This window comes from Eptesicus fuscus, chromosome 11 (genome assembly GCF_027574615.1).
Source record: "Eptesicus fuscus isolate TK198812 chromosome 11, DD_ASM_mEF_20220401, whole genome shotgun sequence".
NCBI lineage: Eukaryota > Metazoa > Chordata > Mammalia > Chiroptera > Vespertilionidae > Eptesicus > Eptesicus fuscus.
The window spans coordinates 88,248,670-88,275,811 of record NC_072483.1 but is presented as its reverse complement, the minus strand read 5'-3'; the positions used below and the strand labels follow the sequence as shown (position 1 = coordinate 88,275,811).

The 27,142-nt window shown below is 48.6% G+C and overlaps 1 protein-coding gene across 1 annotated transcript in view; it reads right to left on the bottom strand.

Moving 5' to 3' along the window:
• Window positions 1–12,936, bottom strand: part of DNAH7 (dynein axonemal heavy chain 7) — a 155,039-nt gene extending 142,103 nt beyond the window's left edge. The window contains exons 1-4 of the mRNA XM_054722861.1: window positions 12,922–12,936; window positions 7,907–8,005; window positions 3,897–4,005; window positions 2,988–3,135 (exon numbers count right to left, since the gene is read on the bottom strand). Of these exons, the coding sequence (XP_054578836.1) occupies window positions 2,988–3,135; window positions 3,897–4,005; window positions 7,907–8,005; window positions 12,922–12,936 (371 nt within the window). The remainder of the gene's footprint in view (window positions 1–2,987; window positions 3,136–3,896; window positions 4,006–7,906; window positions 8,006–12,921) is intronic.
• Window positions 12,937–27,142: the final 14,206 nt, after the last annotated feature.

Below are 27,142 nucleotides of genomic sequence, written 5' to 3'. Positions count from 1 at the left end.
ACATTTTATAAGTAGTGTACATATTTGTTTGGTGCCATATTCCTCCCAGGATACTTGCTCCTCATTCAGAGAGAGACAGTTAGGCTGGAAGTGACTTGTAAGACCTAATTCAGAGGCCTCAGGCCGCTCTGTGGGCTTCACTCATTCTTCATCGTTACTCAGAAGTCAAGCTCTCTCTTTTCTGAAATGTTGTAGGACTACGCTTGCATTATTCCTAAATTATATATGTTTCTTTTTTAAAATATATTTTTATTGATTTCAGAGAGGAAGGAAGAGGGAGAGAGAGAGATAGAAACATCAATGATGAGAGGGAATCATTGATTAGCTGCCTCCTGCACACCCTCCACTGGGGATCGAGCCTGCAACTTGGGCATGTGCCCTTGACCGGAATCGACTGGGACCTCTGCAGGCTGACGCTCTATCCACCGAGCCAAACCAGCTAGGGCATGTTTCTTTGTAACATTTGAACTTAAAAGAACCCGGATGGAAAAGACTTTCAATGCAGATTTGTAGAAGACATGGAGACATTCTTCAAAAGACCATTTCTGATTTCTAGAGACATGCAAGTTAACAATGCATGACATAGAAGCTCACATGCTCTTTTGTATTTATTACTGACTAAGTGTCCATATAATAGAATGATGTTCTAGCCATAATTCAATTCAAAATCTATACCAGATATGAGCCACATTGTGTGACTTCTCTGGGGCTCCACTGTATGGAAAGGCACAGTTCACATCTTCGGGAAAGTTCCGTTGTTCCGGGACAGCTTCAGCCTCTCTATCCTTGGATGCATCACGCTCTGGATCCCAGCTTCATCTGGGATGGTTACAGGTTAGTGATGCTGTGTAACAAAATATCCCTTCCCACTAACTGTCACGTATACCTCCCTAAAGTTGGGGAAAATAATACATGCCAAAAAATAATGGTAAATATTTTTCAATCTAATGTTTTCCAGATGTTCAGAGGGAAAATTACTATTCTGTTTTAATTCTGTAGCCAGCTTAGTAATTAACTCAAGGAAAGAGCAAAATAAAAATCTTTTCAGAGATGAAAGGCTCGAGTTTATCCCCACGGACTTCCATGGAAAGAAGCACCAAGGCAGAAGAGGGTGAAGGGGGGTAGAAGGTGACGGAGGGAGACTTGACTTGGGGTGGTGAACACACTGCTCAATACACAGATGATGTGTTATAGCACTGTACACCTGAAACCTATATCATTTCATTAATCAACATCACCCCAATAAATTCAATAGAAATGAAGAACTACTAAGGAAGAGGCTTCAGCAAAAAAAGGAACATGAACCCAGAAGTGAAGAGGGAAATGCCTAGGCAACTTTCTAAGAAGTCAGAAACCGTGTCAGTGAATCTAAGGAAGTGTTCACTTAAAACCAGTGTGGAGAATTGGCAGCACTAAACAGTCACATGGAAAACGCAAAGGATGTTCAGCGGTAACTTATAGCATTGCAAGGTCTGTTTGTGCTACGCAGTTGGTGGTGCGGGGGGGGAGATAAAATGAATTCTAAACTTTAAAAAATAAATTACAATATGTGGTTTTAGATGTTAGGGTAATCACTTAAAGAACAAAAATGTATTTGATAGCTTTTAAGTCAGTAGGAATAAAGGGAGAAAATTCAATTCAATAGAATGCAGGAAAAAAGAAAAGAAAAAAGCAGCAGCGGTAACATATAGTGAATAAAAAATAAATTGGTAGAAGCTAAGCCACATCTATAAGGCATATCAATAACTATACACTGTGAATGGCATTAAACGTGCTATTGAGGTACAGAAACTCTGAGATTAAATTGCAATAAGTCCATCCATGTCCTGTTTATAAAAGGCATAACTAAAAAATGACAAAGTGGTTAAGAGACCTCCGTTTCTTACAACAGGAAAGAAAGGAAATACTCAGGAGAAGGAAGGATGGAATGGCAAAGCTAAGCAACCAGCAAACACCTGGGGGATGGCAGCCCTGTGGGCGCGTGGCCTTGGACTTGAACGCCCATGTGCATCAGGAGATAACTGTGGGCCGGAAGGGGATGGGAATTCCAACCGAGGCCCCTGCATGAAGCTGGACCTCAGTGGGTTCCAGCCTCAATCATGAACTGACCGGCACGGGGCAAGTGTCGAGAGCCATCATCCGTCTTGGCCAGGACACCGGGTGAAGAAAACGCTGCTTCTGAGGTATTCTAACCAGAGGCCTGCCCCTTGTCCCCCCGCCCCTCCCCCCCCCCCCCACCGTGGTTCTGAGTGCTGACTTGACTGTCTGAGACCCCAGAGGGCTGCATCGAGGACAGTGACCCCAGGGAGTCACACTGCTAAGACCATAGCGGCGCCTCCAAACGCAGACTCCAGACCCCTCTCCGGAGGCACCTGCCACAGCCAGCGCCACAGGACGCAAAGGGTGCCCACTGTCCGCCCTTCCAGAGGGGCATCCAGCCACCGCAGTGCCACGGGGCTGGGCAGGCCACTTCCTGCCACGTGTCCGCACACTGGCCTGTCTCACAAAGGGCTGGGTGCACACCCTGAGTCAGGATGAAAGGAAGAAAGAGGGGTGAGCGCCTAGAGGAAGCTGAGAGGGAGCAGCCGAGAGGAGCTCCTGGTGCCCCCTGCCCGCTCCCCATGCAGCATCTGAACCCAGGCCCGCCGCCCGGCCCCTCCTCTGCTCCCTCCACCCAGCTCCTTCCTTCCCACCCAGGACACCCGCGTGGTGTCTCCACATGAGTCACAGGCATCTCCACGTGACCTGAGCCAACGAGGTGGGGAAAAGACCTCCCCAAGATGAGGGGGAATCATTGACGGGCCGCCTCCTGCGGGCCCCACGCCGGGGATGGCGCCCCTCCACCCGGGCCTGTGCCCTGACCGGGAACCTAACCGTGACCTCCTGCAGGGGGGTGCTCAGGCACGGAGCCAGGCCGGCCTTATACTTTCGGATGGGAAGTCCCAGGGGCTCTGCAGAGGAGGCGCCCGGGCGGCCGCGGCCCTCACATGATGACGTTCACCAGCGTGCTGCGGAAGGTCTCCCGCTCCTTATGCGGGAACTTGCTCTTGGCTTTGGAGGTGGACGGCCCGGCGCGGCTGTCATCGATTTGGTCGAGCACCGTGCCCTTCCTTCCAAAGTGTTCCATGTACTCGGCTGAATGTTCAGAAAGCGTAAGTTAGTCAGCGAAAAAGGAAGCTGAGACGTTTAGGTGGTTAGAGCAAAAATGCCCGAGTACCTTTCAAGAAAAAACTGCATGCTTGGAGTTCTCAAGCTACCGTAAGGAGAGTTATTTTTTCTTCCACTATCAGGAAGCTAACTACTCTTGTTTTGTGTCATCAGAACAAAAGCCACTGGCTATTTCAAGATTATTCAATTAATTTACTTGATACTTTGAATAATATGCTAAAAAAAACTCAAATTTTCAATTACATGTCCATTGGACCTTCTTAAAGGGGAAAAAATTAAAATGATGATAAAAACAGAATACAAAACTATTTCAGAAAACTTAAAGTATCCACGATGAAAACAATGTTAGTATTCAATGTAATCAGCCTGGTGAGTCAAAACAAGAACAAATACTAGAATGACTAATTTGGAAATAATGTTTACAACTTATTGAAACCCCCTCTTGGAAAAAAGGTCATAGTCTTTGACGCAGAGGCAAATTCTGATGACAGTAAGTCAAAGCTTTATTATAAACACCTCAATTCCTGAAATATCAGCTTTTGTAACATTTGCCACAGCCCAAACTAGCTCACAACCGGAATCAATCATTCGCTGAAGGAAAACATTTGTGATAAATTTGTCTACTTGATTTAAAGGTTATTTCAATCCTGCAATTTCACTACTCTATTAGCTAAATGTCAGGTGCCTTTTTCTCTAGAAATTTCGAGTGTGAATGCCGACGCCCTTACCGTACGACTGCTCGTTCCTCACCCCGAACGGCTCTGGGACCTCCTCGTCCTGCTTGACGTCCAGGTGGAAGGACGGGGCCGCCTCCTGCCACTGCGGCTTCATGCTCACCTGCAAGGTGACAGCAAACAGAGCAGTGACAGGAGGAGGAAAAACACTTCTCCGTGAAACGCATGCGTGTTTGTAAACACAGACCTTTTCCCAAAGGAATCGGCGTCCGGACACAGGCCTAAGCGCTCAACAGCCACCTGACCTGGGGGGGGGGGGGGGGCTGGCCCAAGGAGGGGCTGCCTTTGGGAGGCGTCTCCGGGGGCCTCCTGCTGGATTGCTGGGGCGCCTGCCACCCACACTGCCAGCTCATTCCAGAAAGGCTGTCACCCCCAGGGACTGGCCAGTGCGTTTTCAACCGTCATGTCCCTGAGAGGCGCTCTCTGCTGGCCTCCGTCTAACAGTCCCACGGGGACCCAGAGCCTTCCTGTCCTCAGGCTCCAGCGTCTGGGCCCCTCTGGAAGCTCACACAGGAAGCCCACCCTTGAAGGCAGAGGTCGCACCCCTAGACCTGCCCCAGCTCAGGCAGGGGTCAGGGAAGAGGGGTCACACACCCCTAGACCTGCCCCAGCTCAGGCAGGGGTCAGGGAAGAGGGGTCACACACCCCTAGACCTGCCCCAGCTCAGGCAGGGGTCAGGGAAGAGGGGTCACACACCCCTAGACCTGCCCCAGCTCAGGCAGGGGTCAGGGAAGAGGGGTCACACACCCCTAGACCTGCCCCAGCTCAGGCAGGGGCCTGGGAAGAGGGGTCACACACCCCTAGACCTGCCCCAGCTCAGGCAGGGGTCAGGGAAGAGGGGTCACACACCCCTAGACCTGCCCCAGCTCAGGCAGGGGCCTGGGAAGAGGGGTCACACACCCCTAGACCTGCCCCAGCTCAGGCAGGGGCCGGGGAAGAGGGGTCACACACCCCTAGACCTGCACCAGCTCAGGCAGGGGTCAGGGAAGAGGGGTCACACCCCTAGACCTGCACCAGTTTCAGTGGGGGACAGGGGGTGGCAGGGCTGTGGCAGTCACAGGAGCCAGGAGGCCTCCAAGGCACCCCCTGCTGGTGGCATTGCAGGTGTAGAAAAAATATATTTAAAAAATAAAAATAAAAGAACTCGGGAAAATGAAAAGAATGAGCAAAGGTCATCGTGACTGCTGGTTGACAAGACAATAAATGATTTTTAATTTAAAATAAAGAAGGCGACAACTGATTAGCTGCAGCCGATGCCCGCACCGCCCGAGCACAGGCCCCGGTGACCGGGCTCCGGCTCCTCAGGACACGCAGCGGGAGGGTTTCAGGGGAGAGGCACCGATTTCTAATGCTGATGATCACGTCTGTGTCCTCCCACGCGTGCCCTGGCGTCTCCCTCTTCCCGGGTTCCCTCCCCGCACCCCTCCCGCTGCTCCCGCTAACCCGCCCCCAGGCCTGCTCTCAGGCTCTTGAACAGGAAAACAGGCCGAGAGGACAGGACGGCTGAAGTGGTGCTTTTCCATCCCCCTCTCCTGGCTCCACAGAGGAGTGAGGATGCGGGGGGAGGCCCGGGGGGAGGGGTGCGGGAAGGCGAGGGGTGGTCCCCAGCCCACAGGCCTGGGAGCCTCCGTGCTGGGCCGCCTTCGCTCCCATGAGGGTGAGGTCTGTCATGAAAATCACCCTGGGTTTTAACTGCGTCCAGAAAATTTTATCCAGGTCCAAACCTCAACATGAACAGAAAATGCTTTTTCTAAATAAACTAGTAGCCCATTTGCAGGAAGAATCCTGCAAGCGGCCGCTGCGGCTGTGTGCACTGCCGCTGCCTCCGCCGTGGCGGCCGCCGCGCCTGCACCCACACGCTGCTGCCGCTCACCCCGCCCCGCCCCGCCCCGCCCCGCCCCGCCCAGGCTTTCCCTCTGGCAGCCACCTTGCTATCTGCTTTTCCTCCCTCTTCCTTCTAAGTTGTCTTCAGTCTTCACTCCTCCCTCCCTCAGCATATGCAAATTAACCACCATCTTTGTTGGGTAATTTGCATACTCGCCCTGATTGGCTGGCGGGCGTGGCTTTGGCTGGTGGGCGTGGCTTTGGCTGGTGGGCGTAGCTTGGGCATAGCAAAGGTGCGGTCAATTTGCATATTACTATTTTATTAGGTAGGATAAATAAGACTTAAAAAATACCTTAAAATATTATTTCCCTTAAAGCACATAAAATTCAAAGAATGCTGGGAAAAATGTAATATGAACATAAAGCCAGGTTTAAATCAGCCAACAAAAGTATTTTAGGCTATTATATGCCCCTGACAAAAGACTCAGCCACTGGATATTAAATAAGGAATTTAAATTAAGTTTACATTTCTAAACCTCTCTATACTAACAAGACACAACAAACTAAAAGTGATTTTTTTTTTCCGTTTTAAAATGTGTTAAATCTTAAAGAGAAAATAAAATGTCTATTCCATTTCAGGTCTTGCCTTTTAAAGTAGAAAATTTATGACAGATTTTGCAGAACTAGTGAAAACATACTACAGCTCAATTCCATGGAATTTGGCATGATAACCAGATTGTCAATAAGAGCATGTTTTCTATTGAAATGTGTATTTTGAAATGTTCAATATAATTTCATCTAAGAATATTAATTTGTGTTTCCAAGTTAAAAAAAAAAAGTCTTTCCTTTTAAATTATTAGGAATCTCTTCTACACACAAATTCAATTGTATAGTTTGGTTTTAGCTGTTAAAATAGTTTAAAATGGTGCTTTAATTGAACCTTGAAAACAGTATGCTGAGTAAAATAAGCCAGACCGGAAAGGGCACATATGACAGGGTCCCACTTACACGGAGGACTGAGAGGGGTCACATTCACAGAGACCGAGAGGGGACATGGCTGCCAGGAGCTGGGGGACGGGGAACGGGGAGGGCTGTTCCCGGGGCCGGCTCAGTGTGGGAAGATGGGAGAGTTACAGAACGGGGTGGTGTGACAGCTGCACAGCGATGTGAATATTCTTAATGCCGGGAGCTGCAGCTCACTCTAAAGGATGGCAGATTGTATGTGTGTGCGTTTCATCACAATTCTAAAGCAGCAGGGTGTGCATCGACCCGCCCCTGAAGTGCCACTTCCAGGAGGCACCAGAGCATAACCCGATGGCATTGAACTCCACGTGGCTACGCGATGGTAAAACCACTCAGTCAGTCCATTGGCGGGACTGTTTTCAGCACTGACCAGCCGAAACCGTCTCCAGCGGCCTCTTCCGCAGGCAGGGACAGTCCACAGCCCGAGGGGAGGAGGAGGGGGCCTGAGCACCCCGGGCTGGCACTGCCCGCCGGAGCCACATCTCAAGGCCCCTCATGTCACCTCTGCTCACACTCACACTCATGCTCACAATTACACTCATGCTCATGCTCACGCTCACAATTACACTCACTCACGCTCACACTCACAATTACACTCACGCTCACGCTCACAATTACACTCACTCACGCTCACACTCACAATTACACTCACGCTCACGCTCACAATTACACTCACACTCACGCTCACACTCACAATTATACTCACGCTCACACTCACACTCAATTACACTCACGCTCATGCTCATGCTCACACTCACAATTACACTCATGCTCACGCTCACACTCACAATTATGCTCACACTCACACTCACGCTCGGCAGCTGAGGCTCGGGAGCCACGCGACCCCTCGGGTCACAGAGCCGTGATGACCCAGCAGCACCAGGCTCCCTTCCTGACCCCACACCGATGTGCTGTCTGCGTGTCCCGCTCAGGAGTTCTCTTGCCCGGGACAGTCAATGCTCCGTGCAGAACTGGGAACCACTTTACAGCCACTTCACTAAGGTGGTCGTTTTCCCCATACGCCTCCCTCAGAGCGTTTCTCCACCAGAAAACAATCATGGAGCACATGGCTCAGAACCAGGAGTCTCCTTTCTTACGAGTTTGAAAACCAGCAAGCGCTTTGCAAAGGGCCCGTCGGGAGCGGGTGCGGGACGTACCGTGGCCAGCTGCGGCAGAACCCGGGCCGGGAGCTTGCCTTTGCCTTTGCCTTTGTCTTTGTCTTTGTCTTTGTCTCTGTCTCTGCCGGCTGACTTCTCCTGCAGGGAAAAGATGGGGAACTTTACTCATACATGTCAGTGCTGGCATGTATTCACTCAACCAGTTTTTCGGCCGCCTACTGCTAAGGAAAGCACATGCTATCTAAAGTAGTCAAAGACTTACTTTGTTACTTTTTAAATTCTCAAAGTCTGCCTTGGAATTGCTTTCTGTGCAGCAAGGAAAGAAGCAAACCGGTAGGTGCCGGCGATGCCAGCCAGAGAGCTTTAAAGCGTGCGCAGCCCTTCACCCGCCCCCCTGCCTTCGGGGATCCCTCTGGGCCCCACGCCCTGCCCCGCACTCAGATCCACTCCCGTCCCGCTCGCCCGGATGCCCTCCTCCCCAGCGGCCAGCTGCTCGGCTAACACACCCTCGGCTGCCCTGAGCAGCACTTGCACTTTTGGCCACAAGTTTCAGGGAAAAGTGCTGCTGTGCCCTGTGCGTGAGGAGGGTCCCTGGGGAGCCCCCCCAGGGGGAGGGCGCAGCCTTGAGGGCTGTGGGGCCTGCTCTTTTCCAGTTGTCAACCTATTGCCTCTCAGCTCCCACTCGGCCTCTCCTGCCCTCCTTTGTGATTCCTGAGCGGGACCGCACCCTTCTCTGCAGCGTTTCTCCTTTGCCCGCCCGCGGCCTGTCCTGTAGGGGGGGGGGAGGGAGGGGACATGCAAGAGGGAGGGCCTGGCCTCCTGGGCCCCGTGCCTTCTCTCCCTTCTCCCGGATGTGGCTGTGAGCAGGCAGCGTCCCTGCCTGGTCCCTCGGGCCTCTGGCGTGTGGCTGACCCAGTGGCACTGATGCGTCCGCTGAAAGAGCAGGGCCCCCCTGACCCGGCCTCGGGAGAGGGCCACGCGGGCACGGCCTGTTACCGTGGGCGTGAGCAGTGAGGAGGAAAGCACGATGGCTGCTCAGCATACGGATGGAGCCTTGCTTTAAAAGCCACCCCTGGTGTCATTGAGAAGGAAGGCGATGCCGCCAGACGGCACTCTGGCTGAGTGTGGCTGTTCCTGGTTCACCAGAGTCCACGTTTCTACGCTGTTCCCCGAGGTGGCCATTCGCCACCACAGTCTCAGGAGGGCACGTGCGGGCCTCGCCACCCCCTCACCCGGCTGCTGCGGGGCGGAGGGGGACCGGCAGGAGGCAGGTGTGGGGGGTGCAGGAGGCAGGTGTGCGGGATGCAGGAGGCAGGTGTGGGGGGGTGAGGGGAACCCACAGGAGGCAGGTGTGCGGGGGTGAGGGGGACCCACAGGAGGCAGGTGTGGGGGGTGCAGGAGGCAGGTGTGCGGGGGTGCAGGAGGCAGGTGTGGGGGGTGCAGGAGGCAGGTGTGAGGGGGTGCAGGAGGCAGGTGTGCGGGGTGCAGGAGGCAGGTGTGAGGGGGTGCAGGAGGCAGGTGTGCGGGGTGCAGGAGGCATGTGTGGGGGGTGCAGGAGGCAGGTGTGGGGGGTGCAGGAGGCAGGTGTGGGGGGTGCAGGAGGCAGGTGTGGGGGGTGCAGGAGGCAGGTGTGCGGGGATGCAGGAGGCAGGTGTGGGGGGTGCAGGAGGCAGGTGTACGGGGATGCAGGAGTGGGGGGGGGCTGACATCTCTGAGCAACCCTACCCCCTACCCCCCGTGTGGGATGAGAGCTGATGGGTAGGTGCTACCCCGGTCACCGCCACGTGGGCATTCCAGAAAGTACTCTGAGCTCCTCAGGGGCCACGGCAGGGCCAGGCCAGCTGCCTGGGGTGACCACCAACCTGGCAACACCCCGGGACCGGCTGCTCTTCTTCCTGGGGTCACTCTCCCCCAGCCCGGGCCCTGCTTCTGCCCCCCCCTCACCCCGACCCCCAAGCACAGTGCTCCCCGTCCTTCCCAGCCCCCTTCCACTCGGAAACAAGCAGAGGCGACTCCAGACTTGGTGACCTGCCCGTCCGCCTTCCCTCTCTCTCTCCTGCTCCAGGAAGGAGCCCGGGTTGGAGGGAGGCCCATGAGGAGGGTGCCCAGAGGCTGCGAGGGGGGCCACCGGCCGTGGGTTCAAGGTCAGGGATGACCTCCAGCAGCATGAGGCCTGCGATGAAGGTCACTCTAGTCTGAACCACCACGGGGAACTTCCACTCAAGCACAAACCTTCACATTCAAATGAACAATTGTTATTCACGGGTTATTTTTTAATATTTTAAAAAATATGATTTATCTTAAAAGACATAAAACCCAAAGGATATGGAAGGAAAATTGCTAGATATAGTTAAATATGAACACAGTATAAGATTTAAATCAGCCGACAAAAACATGTCAGATAATTATATGCCTCATTGGCTGGAAAAGAGTATTCATCTCAGCCACTGAATATTGCACTCTGAGTAAATTTAAATTTAGATGACATTTCTATGCCTATATCCTAGTAGCATTAAAAAAAACTAACTGACTTTTTTTCCGTTTTAAAATGTGTTAAGTTTTTAAAGAGAAAAAGTCTGTCCTGTTTCAGGTCTTTGCCTTTTAAAAAAATTAAAAAATATGTATTATTATTGATTTCAGAGAGGAAGGGAGAGAGAGAGAAAGATGGAAACATCAATGATGAGAGAGAATCATTGATCGGCTATCAGGTCAATGATATTTTAAGTTTTCTGTCTTTTAAGCTAGAAAACTTAAAATAAATCTTTGCAGAAATAATAAAAAGGATCATATAACTTTATTTTATAGAACGTGGTGTAATAATCTTGGCAGTTATCAATACAAACAGGTTCACAATTAAAACATGTACTTTGATCTTGAGGGACATTCACCTGAAAATTTTTCAGTCAAGATTTTTTACGCTGAAATGATTAGACATCGTTTCTGCAGGAAGCAAAGCAGATTCCATTTTATAGCTCATTCTGAGCTTTTAAAATATGCTGCAAAACAAATTGCATTGAACTTCCACTTAAACTCAACTTCCAGAAACCACAAGCGTGTGGCTCAATGGCATGAAACTCAACATAATTATTAAACAGTAAATTTTATTGCAGTAAAACCTTCCTTTTCCAGCACTTTATCAACTGGAAGTATTTAACGATCGCTTCCACAGGACAACAATAATTCAAAGTCAAAATAATGAGAAGGCTGTACCCCATCATTTAATGCTGGAAGAGATGTCTCAGAGATCATCAAATCCTCACTTGTCCTTCTCACACCAGAAACGAGGGCTCAGAGAATTCAGTGGCTCCCCAACAGTCACAGAGCTATTCATGACAAGACGGTACCCCAAGTCGTTTCCTGACTCCAACATTGCTCCTGCTAGACCGTCTTCAGAATTCGCTTATTCAGGAAACTCAAATGCCCTGTACATACTAGGACATTGTAGCTTATACTTCACTTATTAAGATTATTATTTTTTCCTAAGATACGTACTTCATAGATGTCCTCTATCAGAAAAATATTTGCCAGTTTGAAAACTAGTACACAGCATTATTCTAAAAGCAAGACAGTGTGATGATAATTGGTAAATTACCGTAGATGGCGGTGGCAAAAATCTCACTGGTGTTTTGGATTTTTCTTTGCTGTGTGGTTTATCCTGCATGAAAAATATAAAAAACAAAACTGTTCACTCTGTTCATGCTAAAAATTGATTAACTCAATGAAATTCTACAGCGTCTAGTATAAAGTAAAAAACATATCATCCAAAATATTCTAAAACATACTTTACAGATGGTATGATATTGTGTACAGAAAATCATAAGGAATCCATAGACAATATTAGCGCTAATGAATGAGTTCGGTAAGGCTGCAGGACATAAGATCGAGACACAAAAATTATTTATATTTACAACAGCATTGAAAAGGATAAAATGCTTAGGAATACACGTAACAAAAGACTTGTACAATGACAGCTATAAAATATTACCGAGAGGAACTTAAAAAGACCTTAATAAATGAAAAGTCATCCCTTGTTCATGGATTGGAAGACTAATATTAAGATGCAATAGTTCCTCATAATCTACAGATTCAACACACGCCCTATCAAAATCCAAACGACTTTTTTTTTTTTTAATTAACAGGTTGATCATAAAGTTCACATGAGAAGGAAAGAAACCCAGAACAGCCAAGCAATCTTGGAAAAGGAGAACAAATGTGGCAGACTCACACTTCCACATTCACAGCTTAATACAAAGCTGCCGTCATAAAGGCAGCGTAAGAATAAACGCAGAGATCAGAGGAACAGAATCGGGAGTTCAGACACACACGTACATTTATGGGCAACGGATTTTGACAAGGATGCCCAGACGATTCTGTAGGGAGTTGGACATATCTTCTGAGAATTTATCTGAACCGAATTAGCAACCAGAGTTGACTCAGCCCCACCTCCCTCCTCCACTTCCTAAGGTGACGAGGCATTCAAGCTAATGCACTCTCGAATGGCTGTGAGTGACATTTGTACTTCTTAGGGTAAGTTTTAGAGACCAATGCCTTTGCCTTCTTTGCAGTTGGTAATACTTCTACGGCAGGAATCCCACCGAGGTAAGCAGCAGCCCTGTTGAGCACAGCGTTTTGACTTCCACAACAGATCAATTGCGCTTTGGCCACTGGGCGATTTCTTGCAGCTCATCATCAAATCCATGTCTCTGCGCTCCTGGGTGATCCTGGAGGAGGACTCCATAAGCATTTCTCCAGCCGGCACAGTGTTGAGAGAGGGTTCAGAAAGAGACTGTAAGAGGAGGGGCATTTCCTTCCCAGGCACAGAGCTTTCCTCCTGGCTTCCAGGGGGTGGCTGCCCGCCGTCAGCATCCTTGCTGGTGGGCACCTCCCCATCCTGTGGCGTGGTGCAGACCCAGTGGCAGGCACCCTCCAGCAGGTGTCACTGTTATCCATCAGGGCAGCTTCCCAGCAAGTCTCCCTAGCATCACAGGGAACCCCCTTTCAAACTTTGCCGCAGGCAAGCAGGCGGTTTTCTTCCCTCCCACGTCAATACTTACCTCACTGGTTTTCATCGCTACATGATATGCTCTCCTCTAGGAATATAATGCCCTTTACCCATCCCATTCTCTTGGCAGGTTTCTCCATTACAAAAGATGGTTCAATAAATGTCTTCCGGCATACACACATAATCACTGTATCACACACACCCGTACAGCGTGTGAGTACATATGCATATGATAAAAATGCGTGTGTGCGTATCTGTTTCTGTGCTTTTATGTAATTCCATTGGCATCTTTGTCTATCTGGAAACAAACTGTAGCATGTTGTCTAAATTACTATGATTTCACAATAGCTCTTGAACTCTATAAGGCAATTCTCTCTCTTTACTGTTCTAAAAAAATTACGCATAATCGTGACCTTTAGTCTACCGTGTGAATTTTATTGCCTGAAAGTTTTTGGAATTTTAATAGAAACATATTGACTTTCTAGAAGAATTTGGAGAAAACTGACATTATAACAGTGTTGACTCTCATCCTGCATGAGTACATTTCTTCATATACTCAGATCCTAAAGTGTATCCTGCAAGAACATTTTATAATAGTCTTCATGAGTGCCTTATACCTCTTTTGTTAGACTTATTCTAACAAATATTTTGGATGGAAAATGCATTATAGAATCCAAACAACTGACTTAAAAACTTTTAATCCCAATGGATTTTTTGGTGCATTGTGTATTTTATTTACTTTACTTATTAAATTTACTGTTGAAAGTATTGCCGGTGTGTCCCCCTTTTGCCCCATTGACCCCTTCCAGCCTGCACCTGCCCTTCCCCACCCTCCACCCCTCACCCCCCAGGCCTTCACCGCACGATTGTGTCCGTGGGTTATGCATAGATGCGTGTCAATTCTTTGGTTAATCTCTTCCCACCCACCCTGCCTCCCCGCTGAGATTCAGCAGCCTGTCCCATGTGTCTGTGTCTGTGGGTCTGTTTCGTTCGTCCGTTGTTTTGTGCTTTCGATGTTTCAATGGGGAAAGGTCCCTGAAGGCCGCATCTACTTGTCACAACGTCTGCCGTGTTTCTCGTTGCTGCAATCACATCTGCACGCTTTTCTTCCTGCTCTGTGACTGGGGGATGAATGCCATGTTTGGGCATCAGAGGGGTTCCAGCCCCCTGGCTTCTGGCAGGGACTAAGCAATGAGAGGCACCAGGAGGAGGCGAGAGAGGGAGAGGGAGAGGGAGAGGGAGAGGGAGAGGGAGAGGGAGCGGGAGAGGGAGCGGGAGCGGGAGAGGGAGCGGGAGAAGGAGAGGGAGAGGGAGAGGGAGAGGGAGGGAAAGGGAGAGGGAGAGGGAGAGGGAGAGGGAGAGGGAGAGGGAGAGGGAGAGGGAGAGGGAGAGGGAGAGGGAGAGGGAGGAGAGTTTAGGCTGTTTCTTTCCTGGTACTCCCAGTTCCCCATCTTTCTGACAGTGGCTGAATTCCTCCAGGGCTCAGCCCCCCCGCCCCGCCCCCAGGAAGCCCCCCTTCCAAGCCCCCAGCCCTCATTCACGAGAGCGGCATTCATTTTCTTCAACCAGTGAGTCTCAGGAGTGGCAATGGCTCGCTATTGCCATGAATCCTTAAGTGCCTCCTCATTCTTGCTGGTTCCTTCCTTGACCTGCCCACCCCTCAGCAAATGGTCTCCTTACAGGTTTTCTTCAGTTCAGTCCTTTTGAGTATGCATCTTTCCTGTGGGGGTCCTGACTGACATGATTTTACATTACCAAAATCAAACTAGCTAAAGAATCCAGGTGCTCCTTACGTAGTCTGGTTTTGCATTCAATTTTTATTTTTTTTTTGGTGCTTATTTTGAACTACTTGCCTATATGAAGGGACATTGTAAACCTCGTATAATCCAGATTTGACCAGTCTCATCAAATGACCAGAATCTATCTTCAACTAAAACCCAAAATGCCTTATTTTGTAACTCATTTTAAAAATGAAGTGAGCAGTTGTAACAGACACCTTTATTTTAAATACCTAAGAACTCAGACTGTTATTTCTGAGAAACGCCACATCACGCTCAGCCTTCCACTCATGAGATGAATATGCTCAGATCTCCCGCAGCAAATACGAACTAGCACCTGCGTACTTCCTCAAACCCAATGAACACATCAGTGGACGCCACATAAAATGGCACTTCCAAAGTTTAACCCACTCCATCTGCTTTTAGGTTAAAATACAAAAACCTCCATTCTTTCTGAAGGACAACTACACTCAAAATTAGCATAAATGAGAGCATCCAGAGTTTTCAAGGGACAGATCAACCAAAGCAGTGAGAGAGGGCCCTCTGCTGTTTGAGAATAGCATCCTGAGGACAGAAAGAATCCTCCATGGCTCAGGCCCATTCTTTCAAGATCCCGCCGCCTCTTACGGTAATGTAGGTCCTTTGGGAGGAGGGGGAAGGGGTGATGGGTCATTTGTATTTGTATTACTGTATCACACACACCCGTAGAGTGTGTGAATTGCAGCTCGTCATCAAATCCATGTAAGAAGTCACTTCTAAACATTACTTCTATTAAAATAAAGAAAAACTTAAAACTGCCCACAGGCTTATAGTGGATGTTTTTTCATTGTAAATGGGTCTATTACGGGCTTCGTGAAATGAACGCTATTCAGAAATACCAGTGCAAATGTGGTAAACACGTGTTGTAAATTTCAACAACGTAGAAAATGACTCAAGATCAGGCCAAAGACTGACATGGGCATCAAGCAACTAAGTTGCTGAATGTGTATGGATGGTGATGGTGACACATTTTTAAGGGACTGGCGTTGCAGTACCACATGGAAAAACTCAGCACAGTCTATCCATCTAATTGCTCCATTTCCAAATAACCTGTATCTCAATGTTGTTGTTTGTTCGTGTGTCCTTTCACTAGTCACGGTAAATGGTAAGTGAATCTGTTTCTTAGTTCTTGATGTATCACACGCTTCAAAAAAATGAAACCAAATTTTCTTCCTCAGTTAGGCATGAACTACTTATTGGATCAATTAATGACATTTCTGGTTAGTCCTCTACAACCCAGTGGATAGGGGAATAAATCACCTTTTGATACCATCTCCACAATAAACTCTAAGTCAACAAAACATTATGAAGCATTGAAAAGAATTACAGTTTGGTGTCAAAACCAAGAAGCTCAGCAAAAGTTGGAGGCTGAAAAGCAACTGTTTCCTACTCAGGGGCCTTTTCCATCATCGTCTTAGAGAGCTGGAGTTGTTTTTAGTTCGCCAGCGCAATGCCCAGGCCTGCTGCCTTCCCATTCTGTCCTGGCATTGAAAGGGTGCTCACTGTTGCTCATTTCTTTTGTTTACTGTTGCTCTTAAATTCAACAGAGTTTTGAAATGTACCCATTGCAACATGCATCTTTTATTACTCTGCCATGGGGATAGTTTCCTTAAAAAATAATTTCCACTTACCACTTACCAAACCCTTTCACATGTGGTATGGTATGGTATGGTACAGTGGTTACCAACATGGGATGGTATGTACAGTGGTTACCAACCTGGGGCACATGCCCCACAGGGGGGCAATTTGATGTTTGAGGTGAGCAATTGAAGAATGAGATATTAACAGTGAATTTTTTTGCATTTCTTATGGCTTTAGGGGCCTTATATACAGCATATAAATATATATTGTGGCATATTTATGCATTTCAGTTCTCTATTATGTGTTTTGAAACTTTATTTGCTATTTTTCATATCACTTTACATTATTATTATTATTTTTAACAATTTCTTAGTGATTTCTTCCTCAGTACTTCAACTGTCCTTTCGTTCTTTTACTTTTCTCTTTCATGGATGCCATGCTCTTTGGAAGCTTGTTTAGACCAAGTTAATGGCCTTTCAGGCTTCCTCCACGTGAATAGGAGCTCACTTTTTGAATAATAAGAATTATATGTCAAGGGAGGGAAATCAGGATTTTAGAGCTGCTTCGGTGGGGCATGGCCGAAAACAGGTGGGAACCACTGGTCTAGCATCTTATTTGACCTTCACAACAACCTTAGAAAGGAGGAGACGTTATTCTGATTTTCCCCTCTGCAGAGCAGGCTTAGAAAGATGAGGATTTGCCCGAAGTTGCACAGCTGGGAAGGGGCTTGGATTCTAACCCAGAGTCCAAACCCACTCCAACGCCCCACTGAGCTTCCCGCGCCCAGACATACACCCCATTCGCACTGGGGACACTCTGGGCTGTAGTTTAAGCTGCGCTGCTCCTAGTTCGGTTGTGTTAACGTAAGAACATTCCAACTTGCGACGAATTTTTGTGAGTTTATTTGAGCCAAACTACGGACAAATGCTGGGAAGCGGAATCTCAACGGATTGGGATAACGCACTGGAGAATGTCATGCATAAAACAAGGCACAAAACTGCCCATCCAAAGAGGAGACGTAGGTGGGTCACATGACATCCATGGGTGATAGGTTAGGGAGGCGGGAGGGAGCAGAGGGAAGGGGGAATCTCTGGGATTGGATAAAGAGTAAAATGACAGACACACACTCCTTTTACTTCGGTGGCTGCGGGACAGTTAACGGTCAGCAATTAGCTCAATAACAAGGAGGGGATTGGTGGTCTCCACAGAGGGGGGCTGTGCTTTGAGGGCTCTGGAAAATGAAAAATTACTTTGACCTTCCAACCTTATGTCATCGTAGATGCAAAAAGACAACAGACGAGCTCCGCTATGGTAACGAGTGAACTTTGACATCGGCCTACGACATGACTACCCACCATAATTACATTTTAGTTAAAATAGTTTTGTGTGTTGCCCTAACTGGTTTGGCTCAGTGGCTAGAGCGTCGGCCTGCGGACTGAAGGGTCCCAGGTTGGATTCTGGTCAAGGGCATGTACCTTGGTTGCAGGCACATCCCCAGTGGGGGAGTGTGCAGGAGGCAGCTGGTCGATGTTTCTCTCTCATCGATGTTTCTAACTCTCTATCCCTCTCCCTTCCTCTCTGTGAAAAATCAATAAAATATATATTTTTAAAAATAGTTTTATTTGTGTGTGTGTGTTATTTTTATTGATTTCAGAGAGGAAGGGAGAGGGAGAGAGAGATAGAAACATCAATGATGAGAGAGAATCATTGATCAGCTGCCTCCTGTATGCCCCACACTGGGAACTGAGCCTGCAACCCGGGCCTGTGCCCTGACCGGGAACTGAACTGTGACCTCCTGGTTCATGGGCAGAGTCTCCACCACTGAGCCACCCGCGGGGCAGTTAAAGTCGTTTTAATGCCAGACCGGCCCTTGTGGTTAAAGGCTCTGCGTTTGCAAGGCTGCAGCCAGGCCTCCCCTGAGCTGGTCAGGTCAGCATGTGGCCCCTTTGCACCCACGGTTGTGATGACAACATCCAGGCCCAGCGGTTGGTAAGGAAACGTAAGAGCGGTCAGGGGAAGCACTCGGCATCCCACCACCAAGCTGGGGTGCGGGGGGCTGCACCCCGGGGCACACAGGGGAGTCTAAAGGACCCGCTTTCTTCACGTCTGAACTGCGAGGGGCCGCCTCTCACCTGCTCGCGGCTCATGGCTGCAGGACGCGTGGGGCACCAGGGGCCCCCGATCGGACCGCTGCCCCGGCGCCGGGACCCTCAGACAAGAAGGGAGACCCTCCCGGAGAGGCGCCTGCCGTTTCCGCTCTCAGCGCAGGGCTGGCTGCCTAGCGTCCCCGGCAGCTTGGTTGCTAAGCAACAGGCCGGCTGGTTCCACTTCCGGTCCCCTGTGGCTCCCTGGAGAGCCCCCGGAAGCTGGCTGGGGACTCGCCTGGGAGACGCATTAACATACAAATGACCCTGAAATCCCTGAGCGCCCAGGAGGTGGCTCAGGGAGTGTGTGGGACTAGAACGGGAGAAAACCTGGCCTTGAAATAACAACATTTAAGAATGGGGCACGCGGGAGCCTGCAGAGAGGGCGCCAGAGGTCCCTGGGGCCTGAGCACAGCGAGTCCTTCTTTAGCCCAGAGGGTAGGCTTTAAGCAAAGCGATGCACAATGAAATCAATGCTGCCCTTGGCCAACGGAAGTTCCTACAGCTTATTTCTGGTCCCAAAAACACCACCGAACGTCTAAACCACCACCTAACCTACTTCTCATATTAGACATTGAAATGCACGCGAGCTATACATACATGTAAGAAAGATGCGTGCAAACAAGTAAGATAATGACCTTCCAGCCCACTTATTCCAACTCAAGAGTCTCCGGCGGCTGGAGCAGCTCGGCGCCAGGGGACACAGGACGGACACCCTTCCGCTGCGGAGTGCGGTCACACCCCAGGCACCCATGTGTAACGTCCCCTGGGCTGGGGGTCGGGCCACCCAGGCATTCATTTGTGTCCTCGTGCGATTGCATGAAGATGACACATTAACAGACTTACCGGGTATGAACACATAACATTCTGTCTGAATAATGGACAGGTGCTCCCGGTGAGCTGGTAACGATGCCCAAGGCCGTCTCACTTTGGAGGACAGCTTTGTCATTAGAGAGAATTCAGCGTTCAGGAAAGACAGGCTTTGCTGGCTCTCATGTACGGTTTGCTGGGTGCAATTCGTAAGGGCTTCTAGGCGTGCCACTGTCACATCCTCCAGGCCGATGGAAGGGACAAGAAGGTGGGTAAATGGTTGTACAGGGGAACACAGAACATGCCCACCTGGCCTTGAGGTGAGGGAGGTTGGTCGTTTTTGTTACCGTGGGGAGGATCCTCCCTGTGTCCAGGGAAAACCCAGGGTACAGCCAACCAACCATCCAGGTGGAAACCATGCCAAAGATCTGTGCCACACAACCCTAGGGGCCCATCCGGGGCAACAATAAATACCTGGGCAGTGCAACCAAAAAAAAAAAAAGCCAAACCAGGTGCTATTTTTTAATGTGACAGAATGACTATTCAGCTCTAGTAATATCAATCTCATATTTCTAGTATAATGGGGTTCGTTTTTTTGGGGGGGGAGGGTCGGGGGGATGACTTTTATGTTTCTAGCTTTGCAAGATGGCACATGAAGGTCTTCAATTATCCTGCTCTCTCACCCTGTCAGCCAGCCCCGAAGCTAGCAGAGGGGTAGACAACCGCCCGCTCTTCTCTAACCTCGGCTCTTCTTCTAACTTTCTAACTCAAGAGTCAACCTCTAATTGGCCATTCGTGGCCAACTACTGAATAGCCCACAGTGGACCCCATGAATTCGGGGTTCTTTGTCTCAGGGTGCTCTGCACAGTTCTTCAAACTAAGCCCATCAAACCAGCTGGTGTTTTAGGGGCGTCCCGGTACTCACATGGTGGTCCACAAGCATCTAACAAACAGGCCACCCCTCCCCCCCCACATGAAGACCAATGGACTAGTGGGGATTTCTCCTGTGGACGCCTCTTTCCCAAGACCCATTTCTTTGGTCTCCTGACTGATGCCAATTGTTGGCTCGAAAACTGGGCCCTGGACACAGAAGTCAGGGAGAGCAGGAGAAAGAGGCAGATCGCTCCAGATTGCGAGAGGGGGCAGTTTTAATAGACAAGGGGACTTACATATGAGGCGTGTCTTGGGTGGCTGAAAGATAAGTAGATCTCTGCACCTGCCCGCCAGCGTCTTCAGACTTTACACAGAGGCTTTCATGGGTTTTAGTCACGTATTCCATCCAGCTGGTCTCAACAACACGCTTCTCTCTCAAGGTCACGTCCTTGAAAGTGGCTCCCACTGTGGGAACAGTGGGCAGAATGTGCACTCTACGGAGAGGGGTGAGTGGTGAGGAGCCTCCCACTGTCCAGGTCCAAGTGACAGGTCAACTGGTGGTCACATCCCCTCGATGACCTCCTCCAACAACAACAGAGCCAGGGGATGGAGGATTTGGTAAGAGTGAAGCTAGAATAAAGACTCTTACCCAGGCCGGTGTGGCTCAGTGGTTGAGCATCAACCTATGAACCTGGTCACATTTCGATTCCCTGTCAGGGCACATGCCCGGGTTGTGGGCTTGATTCCCAGTAGGGGGCGTGCTGGAGGGAGCCGATCTATGATTCTCTCATCACTGATGTTTTTCTCTCTCTTTCTCCCTTCCTCTCTGAAATCAGTAAAAACATTTAAAAAAAGAAAAAGAATTTTAGAATGTAACATCAATAGAAAAGGAAAGATCTGTTAAATGGCGTGGGTGGGGGTCTCAGTAAGAGTGACATATGTCAAAACAGAGAGGAGTGAGGGTCTTGACTCTGGTGTCAGAAGGGAAGCAATTCCAGGCATTGACAAGGCCCCCCGGGGTGGCCGAGGGAAGGCTTTTGGCCCTGGAAGTTCAGGGAATTAATGACTAAGGCGATGGCTGTCCCATGGATGTGCACGTAGGAGAGTGAAGAAAACTGAGCCAAACAGGAGGCAAAGAGAGGAGATGCTGCAAGCTTAACACTAGTAAGAATTTGTGTGGGGTTTTTTTCTGGAAAACAGAGGATAAATGTTGCAGACCCCATCTCCTGAAGCTGGGAGAACTGAAAATCCCCCCGAGAACCAGAGCCTTCAGGGAGAGAACATTCAGTAAAAATCTATAGGCAGGGGTCGGGTCAGGAGCCCGGGGGGAGGACGTGGAGTGCTTTCATGGCACCGTGAGAAGATCTATCTGAGAGCCAGCAGAGGACTGGATGGTGGGGTCAGCCAGGAAGCAGCAAACAGCACTTAGGGAGAATGAGAGGCAGAGAAGTCCCCTCCAGGCTTACACCACACGCAGTAACCAGTGGTTGGTTAAGTGACTGTCAGTGTGGCCCAAGAACGAGTCCCAGCAGCTCCCCGGTCTTTAGAAGGAATTCTGGGATCTTGGCAGACAGCCAGCACCAAGTGGCTCTCTTCACAGCGGGCCCTGGTCCACAGGAGCAGGCCACCAGGGGCAGACTGATCACAGCAACAGCTCCACAGACAGGGGCTGAGAAGCCAGCACGCTCCTCCCACCCTCCCCCACGGGCAGCCTCCCCTCCCTCAGTCCTCTGCGGGGTCACTGACTGAGATAAACAAAGGTGGGGAGGTGGGGTAGCCCCACTTTCTCCGTAGTCGTAGTCTCTGCTAAAGCTCCCTGGCAAGCTCCCCTGGGCCCTGGTCCTCATTCCCAGAACCCTGTCTCTAAGCGCGTCTGCTGCAGGGCACCTGGCCAGGACTCTGGAATGTAAAACAATTTCATGAAAATTGGCGAAGACAATTCTTTTGTATTTGTCGGTTATTGTGATCCCTGTCGGCAAGAGAAACGTGGCCCCGGGACTGAATCCCCATGGTGATTCTCACCGTGATCCACAAGGTCGCCAGCCAGACCGAGGCCGAGATGGAATTCCTGTCCTCGCTGTTAACGTAAAAAAAAACAAAAAACACATTGAAACCTGTAAAGAATTTTTGTGAGTTTGAGCCAAACTGTCGACAAATGCCGGGAAGCAAACCTCAACGAGTTGAGATAATGCTCCGGAGAATGGCGGGTTACATCTGTATTTATACATTGCCATCAAAGGAGGGACATAGGTGGGTTACATGAAATCCATTGGTGATAGATTAAGGAAGTGGGATAAAACAAAGCTGGGAAAACCCCTGGGATTGGATAAAAAGTAAAATGATGGACACATACTCAGGTGGGTACAGGAACAATTAACATGATAATGAAGGAATTTGTGGTATCTGTCCTGGCGCCCACCACATCTGGTTGTGCCCCAGGGGCTCCAGCAAAAGAAGGAAGTTACAAGTTACCCAGACATCTCACAGATATGTTATCTTAGAGGCAAAAAGGCAAATGGGCTCAGGAAAAATCTAAGTTGATCTTTATCAGGGAAAATATCGGCCTAGGACATGACTGCCCACCATAACCTGTTTGCAGTTAAATATTTAATTTTCAGACCATCTTTTGTGGTTACTTCAGGTCTTTGAGTTTGCAAGACTGCCACGCAGGCCTCCCCTGAGCTTGTCAGGTTAGCAGGTGGCTCCTTTCGTCCACATCGCCACTCAGGGCTTAAGGTCAGCTCAGAACCCTGACAAGAATCGTTTGTGTGTTTTTTAATGATAGAAATGAATTTCAGGTCATCTGGTTTAGGCCCTGGATCCCTCAAATTAAAGAAAGGCACTGTATCACCCCTGTTGCTGGCTCCTTGAAAGACTCACACACTGTGTTTCATTTGGGGTGAGCCGGCTGTGTGCTTTGACTTGCAAATCTACAAATGGGGAAGTCCCTTCCCGGGGAAGGTGTTTGGGAACAGAAACTGGGTCCCTCAGTGAACCAAACATGAAAGACCAAATGGAGAACAGAAATTGACGGGCTGATATTTTGGTTCCCTGGGTGTCAGGTTCCATTGTACTTATGATGGTGTGTTTTCTCTCATGGTTTGGGTGTGTTTTGCTAAAATGATTTTCTGAGACATAAACCAAATGCTTGCCTGAGGATTGTAGGCCCCAATTTGTGCTGATTCTCCGGGAAACTTTTATGAGAAGATATTTCATGTTCCTTTAAAATGTGTAAGCTGGTGCAGCTGCTGACCTCTGACTTACATTATTTGTTACTACTTACTTTTTATCTCCTGCTTTTTAAAAAATATTTGTTATTGATTTCAGAGAGGAAGGGAGAGAGAGGGAGAGAGAGAGAGAAACATCTATGATGAGAGAAAACCATTGACCACTGCCTCCCGCACGCCCCTTACTGGGGATCGAGCCTACAACCCGGGCATGTGCCCTTGACCGGAATCGAACCCAGGACCCTTCAGTCCACAGGCCAACGCTCTATCCACTGAGCCAAACCAGCCCGGGCCTCCTGCTTTAGCAACGGGAGCCTGTGTGGAAGGAGGAAGTGTGTGTGCGTTAAAGGGGCTCCTTTTCATTATTGTGGGGTATGCGGCTGAGAAAACCAACCTACAGCAGAGTCCTGAGTCTGGCATTGTTTCCTCTGCCCAGGCCTTTCTCTCTTTGGGAAATAACACTCCCAAGATGAGGCAAATGCTCGTCCTCATCCTCCTCATTTTGCTCAACTGACAAATGTTTCCTGAGAACCTGCGATGGGCCAGGCGCCGCGCTCAGCACGGAAGATACCAGTACAGGGCCAGCCAAGATCCCCGCGCCAGGTCTAGCAAAGAGAAACACAAGTAGCCAGAGGACAATAAGTACACTCCTGAGCTATTGATGCGCTATTTATTTCAGGTAAAAACGTAAGGAGAACAGAAAACAGGGCACTGGGAGAGATCGCAAGGGAATCGCACGGGGAGGTCTCTTTGGAGAAGGAGGCATTTGAGCTGAGACAACAAAGGAGCCGGCCCTTCAGAGATGCCAGGATGGGGTTCCCAGCAAGTGTGTGGGGGAGGGGGGTGGGGGGGAGAAGCCTGGATATGGGCAGGAGTCTGATGCATTCAGGGCCTGAAGGAAGCCAGGAACACAGGGAGGAAGGATCTTATTTTAGTAAGATGGAGAAACCATGAACTGGAAGGAGTAAGAGGGGCAGCAGGAAGGCCAATTAAGAGCCTAATTCTCACTTCACTTCGTTTAATCATCTCCAGGGCCACCCATGCTGTCTCAAAAGGAAACAAAGGAAAGATTTCCCCCTGTTTTATTTTAAATAGTTGAGTAGTATTCCACGGTGTAAATGGACCACGGCTTTTTAATCCACTCATCTACTGATGGGCACTTGGGCTGTTTCTAGATCTTGGCAAATCTAATGAACAAAATAAACCGATGAACAAAATAGAAACAGAAGCACGGATATATGGAACAGGACAGCTATCAGAGGGGAGGGGGTGTGAGGAACAGGGTGAAAGAAGGTGGAGGGATTAAGCAAACAAAATCACATATATATCCAACACATACAGACAACAGAGGGAAAGAGAGTGGGGGGAGGTGGAGGTGCACAAAGTGGGGGAGAATAGGGACAGAAAGAGACTTTGCTTGGGGTGATGGGTGCACAGTGCAGTGTGTGGATGATGTTTTATTGAGTGGTATACTTGAAACCTGTATGATTTTGCAAACCAATGTCACCCCAATAAATTCGATAAAAAAATTAAATAAGCCCGGCCAGTGTGGCTCAGTGATTGAGCATCAGCCTATGAACCAGGAGATCATGGTTCTATCCCCATTCAGGGCACATGCCTGGATTGCGGGCTTGATCTCTAGTAGGGGGCATGCAGGAAGCAGCGGATCAATGATTCTCTCTCATCATTGATGTTTCATTCTCTCTCTCTCCCTCTCCCTTCCTCTCTCTGAAATCAATAAAAATATATTTAAAAATAAAATAAAATAAAATTCCTACTCATGCTTCAAAAAAAAAAAAAAGAGCCTATTGGAGTAGGTCAAGGAAGTAACAATGGGACTTGAACTTGGGGGAAGTAATGGGTATGAAAAGAAGGGGACAAATCGGGGGTATATTTTGGAGGAAAGCCTAATAGGACTTGCTGGTGGACTAGAGGGAAGGAATGAGAATAAGGTGAAACGATTGTTAGGGTGTTTTGTCTGAGCTGCTTGGTAAATGCCAGAACTTTTAAGATGGGAAAAGCGGGTAGGGGGAGGAGGACACGTGCTGAAAGTGTTGTTTGTTTGTTTGTTTAATTGATTTCCAGATTCCTAGTTTGAGATTCCTATTCGACATACAAGTGAGATGCTGAGGAGGTGGGAAGCTACACAACTTGGGAACAGCTCTGGTAAAGATGCAGTTTTAGACATTTATCCATAGACAGATGGTCATCGAAGCCATGGGGTTAGATGAAACCCTCAAGCGATGGAAAGAGTAGAGAGAAACAAACACAAAGGTGTCCCGGGATCAAGCCCTGAGGCTCTGGTTTTCTCTTCCTGGAAACTTAAAAATTACATTTTTTTTTTAAAGACATATTTTGTCAGCCTTTTAACAAAGAGTTATGCAAGTACAAAGTTAGAGTTGCAACAGATACCTTAGATACAAAAGAACCTTACAAAACGTGGTTGCCAGTTCATGCGTGTGGTATTTGTTTGTGAAAATACTGAGCTATATGTGGACCAAGTCCCATAAAAACAAGTAACGGCGCTGCTTTATCACCACACATTGACCTTTGGCTAATCACAACCAGATCTGGAAAAACACAGTGGCTGCATTTGGTCACTTTGAACACTAGAGGGAGATAGATTCACCTGCAAGTCAGAGAGAAAAATCTTAAAATTTTTTTTCCTTATAGAACTGTTCTTTTGCCATAGAATACCTTAAATTTTGATATTTTTGTAATAACCAATAAGTTACTCATGTATTAAAGCTTAAATAAATTACGCGTGCTTGGAAAGTAACCCGGTTTCTTTGTGAAACCAGGCTTTACTAACGGGCTATTCTGTGTGCCATGTTTTCAGTTGGTAACTTCGTCATTTTTCTCTCGTACAATGTAAAGCAATAACACAGAAACTGATTCATTTTTATTTGAAGAAATATCCCAATGACCCCAGGAATTCTGGGAGTGTGCTCGTTGTAAGCCAAAGTCTCGAAAGCTCTGACTCTCGACCTCATGTTGAAGGACATTGGGAATGTTCTTCATCACGTTCAGGTGACTTACAGGCCATTGGCACTGACCTCACTCTGGGCTTTTTATTTGCCCAATAAAACGCTCTCCGACTTCGGTAGGTAATCACATAGATATGTCGTGTTTTCATGATTGCCCGGAGCAGCTGAAAAACTTTCTCTTTATTTACTTTGGTAATCTTTCCAAAGAACATACTGTAAGGCCGTCCTCTCTCCGGATCAAAGGTTGAGCATGCACCCTCCCCAGCAAGGCTTAGCCTCCTAAATACTTTGTTTGACCTTGTAGCTAACTTAGTACGTCCTCTTCTCCAGAACTTCAATCTTGAAATGCTTCTGGTAATGAAAGGGGAAACATGTGTTCTCTGTTTCTAGGGACGAGTGTAGGGTCGGAAAGAGGCCATTTTCTGGAGTCAGAGCTGGTAGGAATCCTGGCTTTCGGTGGATGTTAACTAAATGTATTGTGACAATCATTTCACAATATAGACATATACTAAGTCATTATGTTTACCAGGAAAATGGATACGATGTTATATGTCAAAGATACCACACACACACACAACACACACACACACACACACACACACACAAATCCTGACTCTGACTCTACTGGTAGGGAAGGGAAACAGGTCACTTTGCATCTCTGAACTACCATTTTCTTTCCTCCAAATGAGATTCACAACCTTTTTAAGTTGCTGTGGGGACTGGCACAGACAATGAATAAGAAGCATCCGGCTTAGCTCCTAGGAAACAGCAGGCATTTCAAGTTCACAGGACCTTCCTCTTCCTTCCACGGGACATGCCTTATGCAGTGACCCT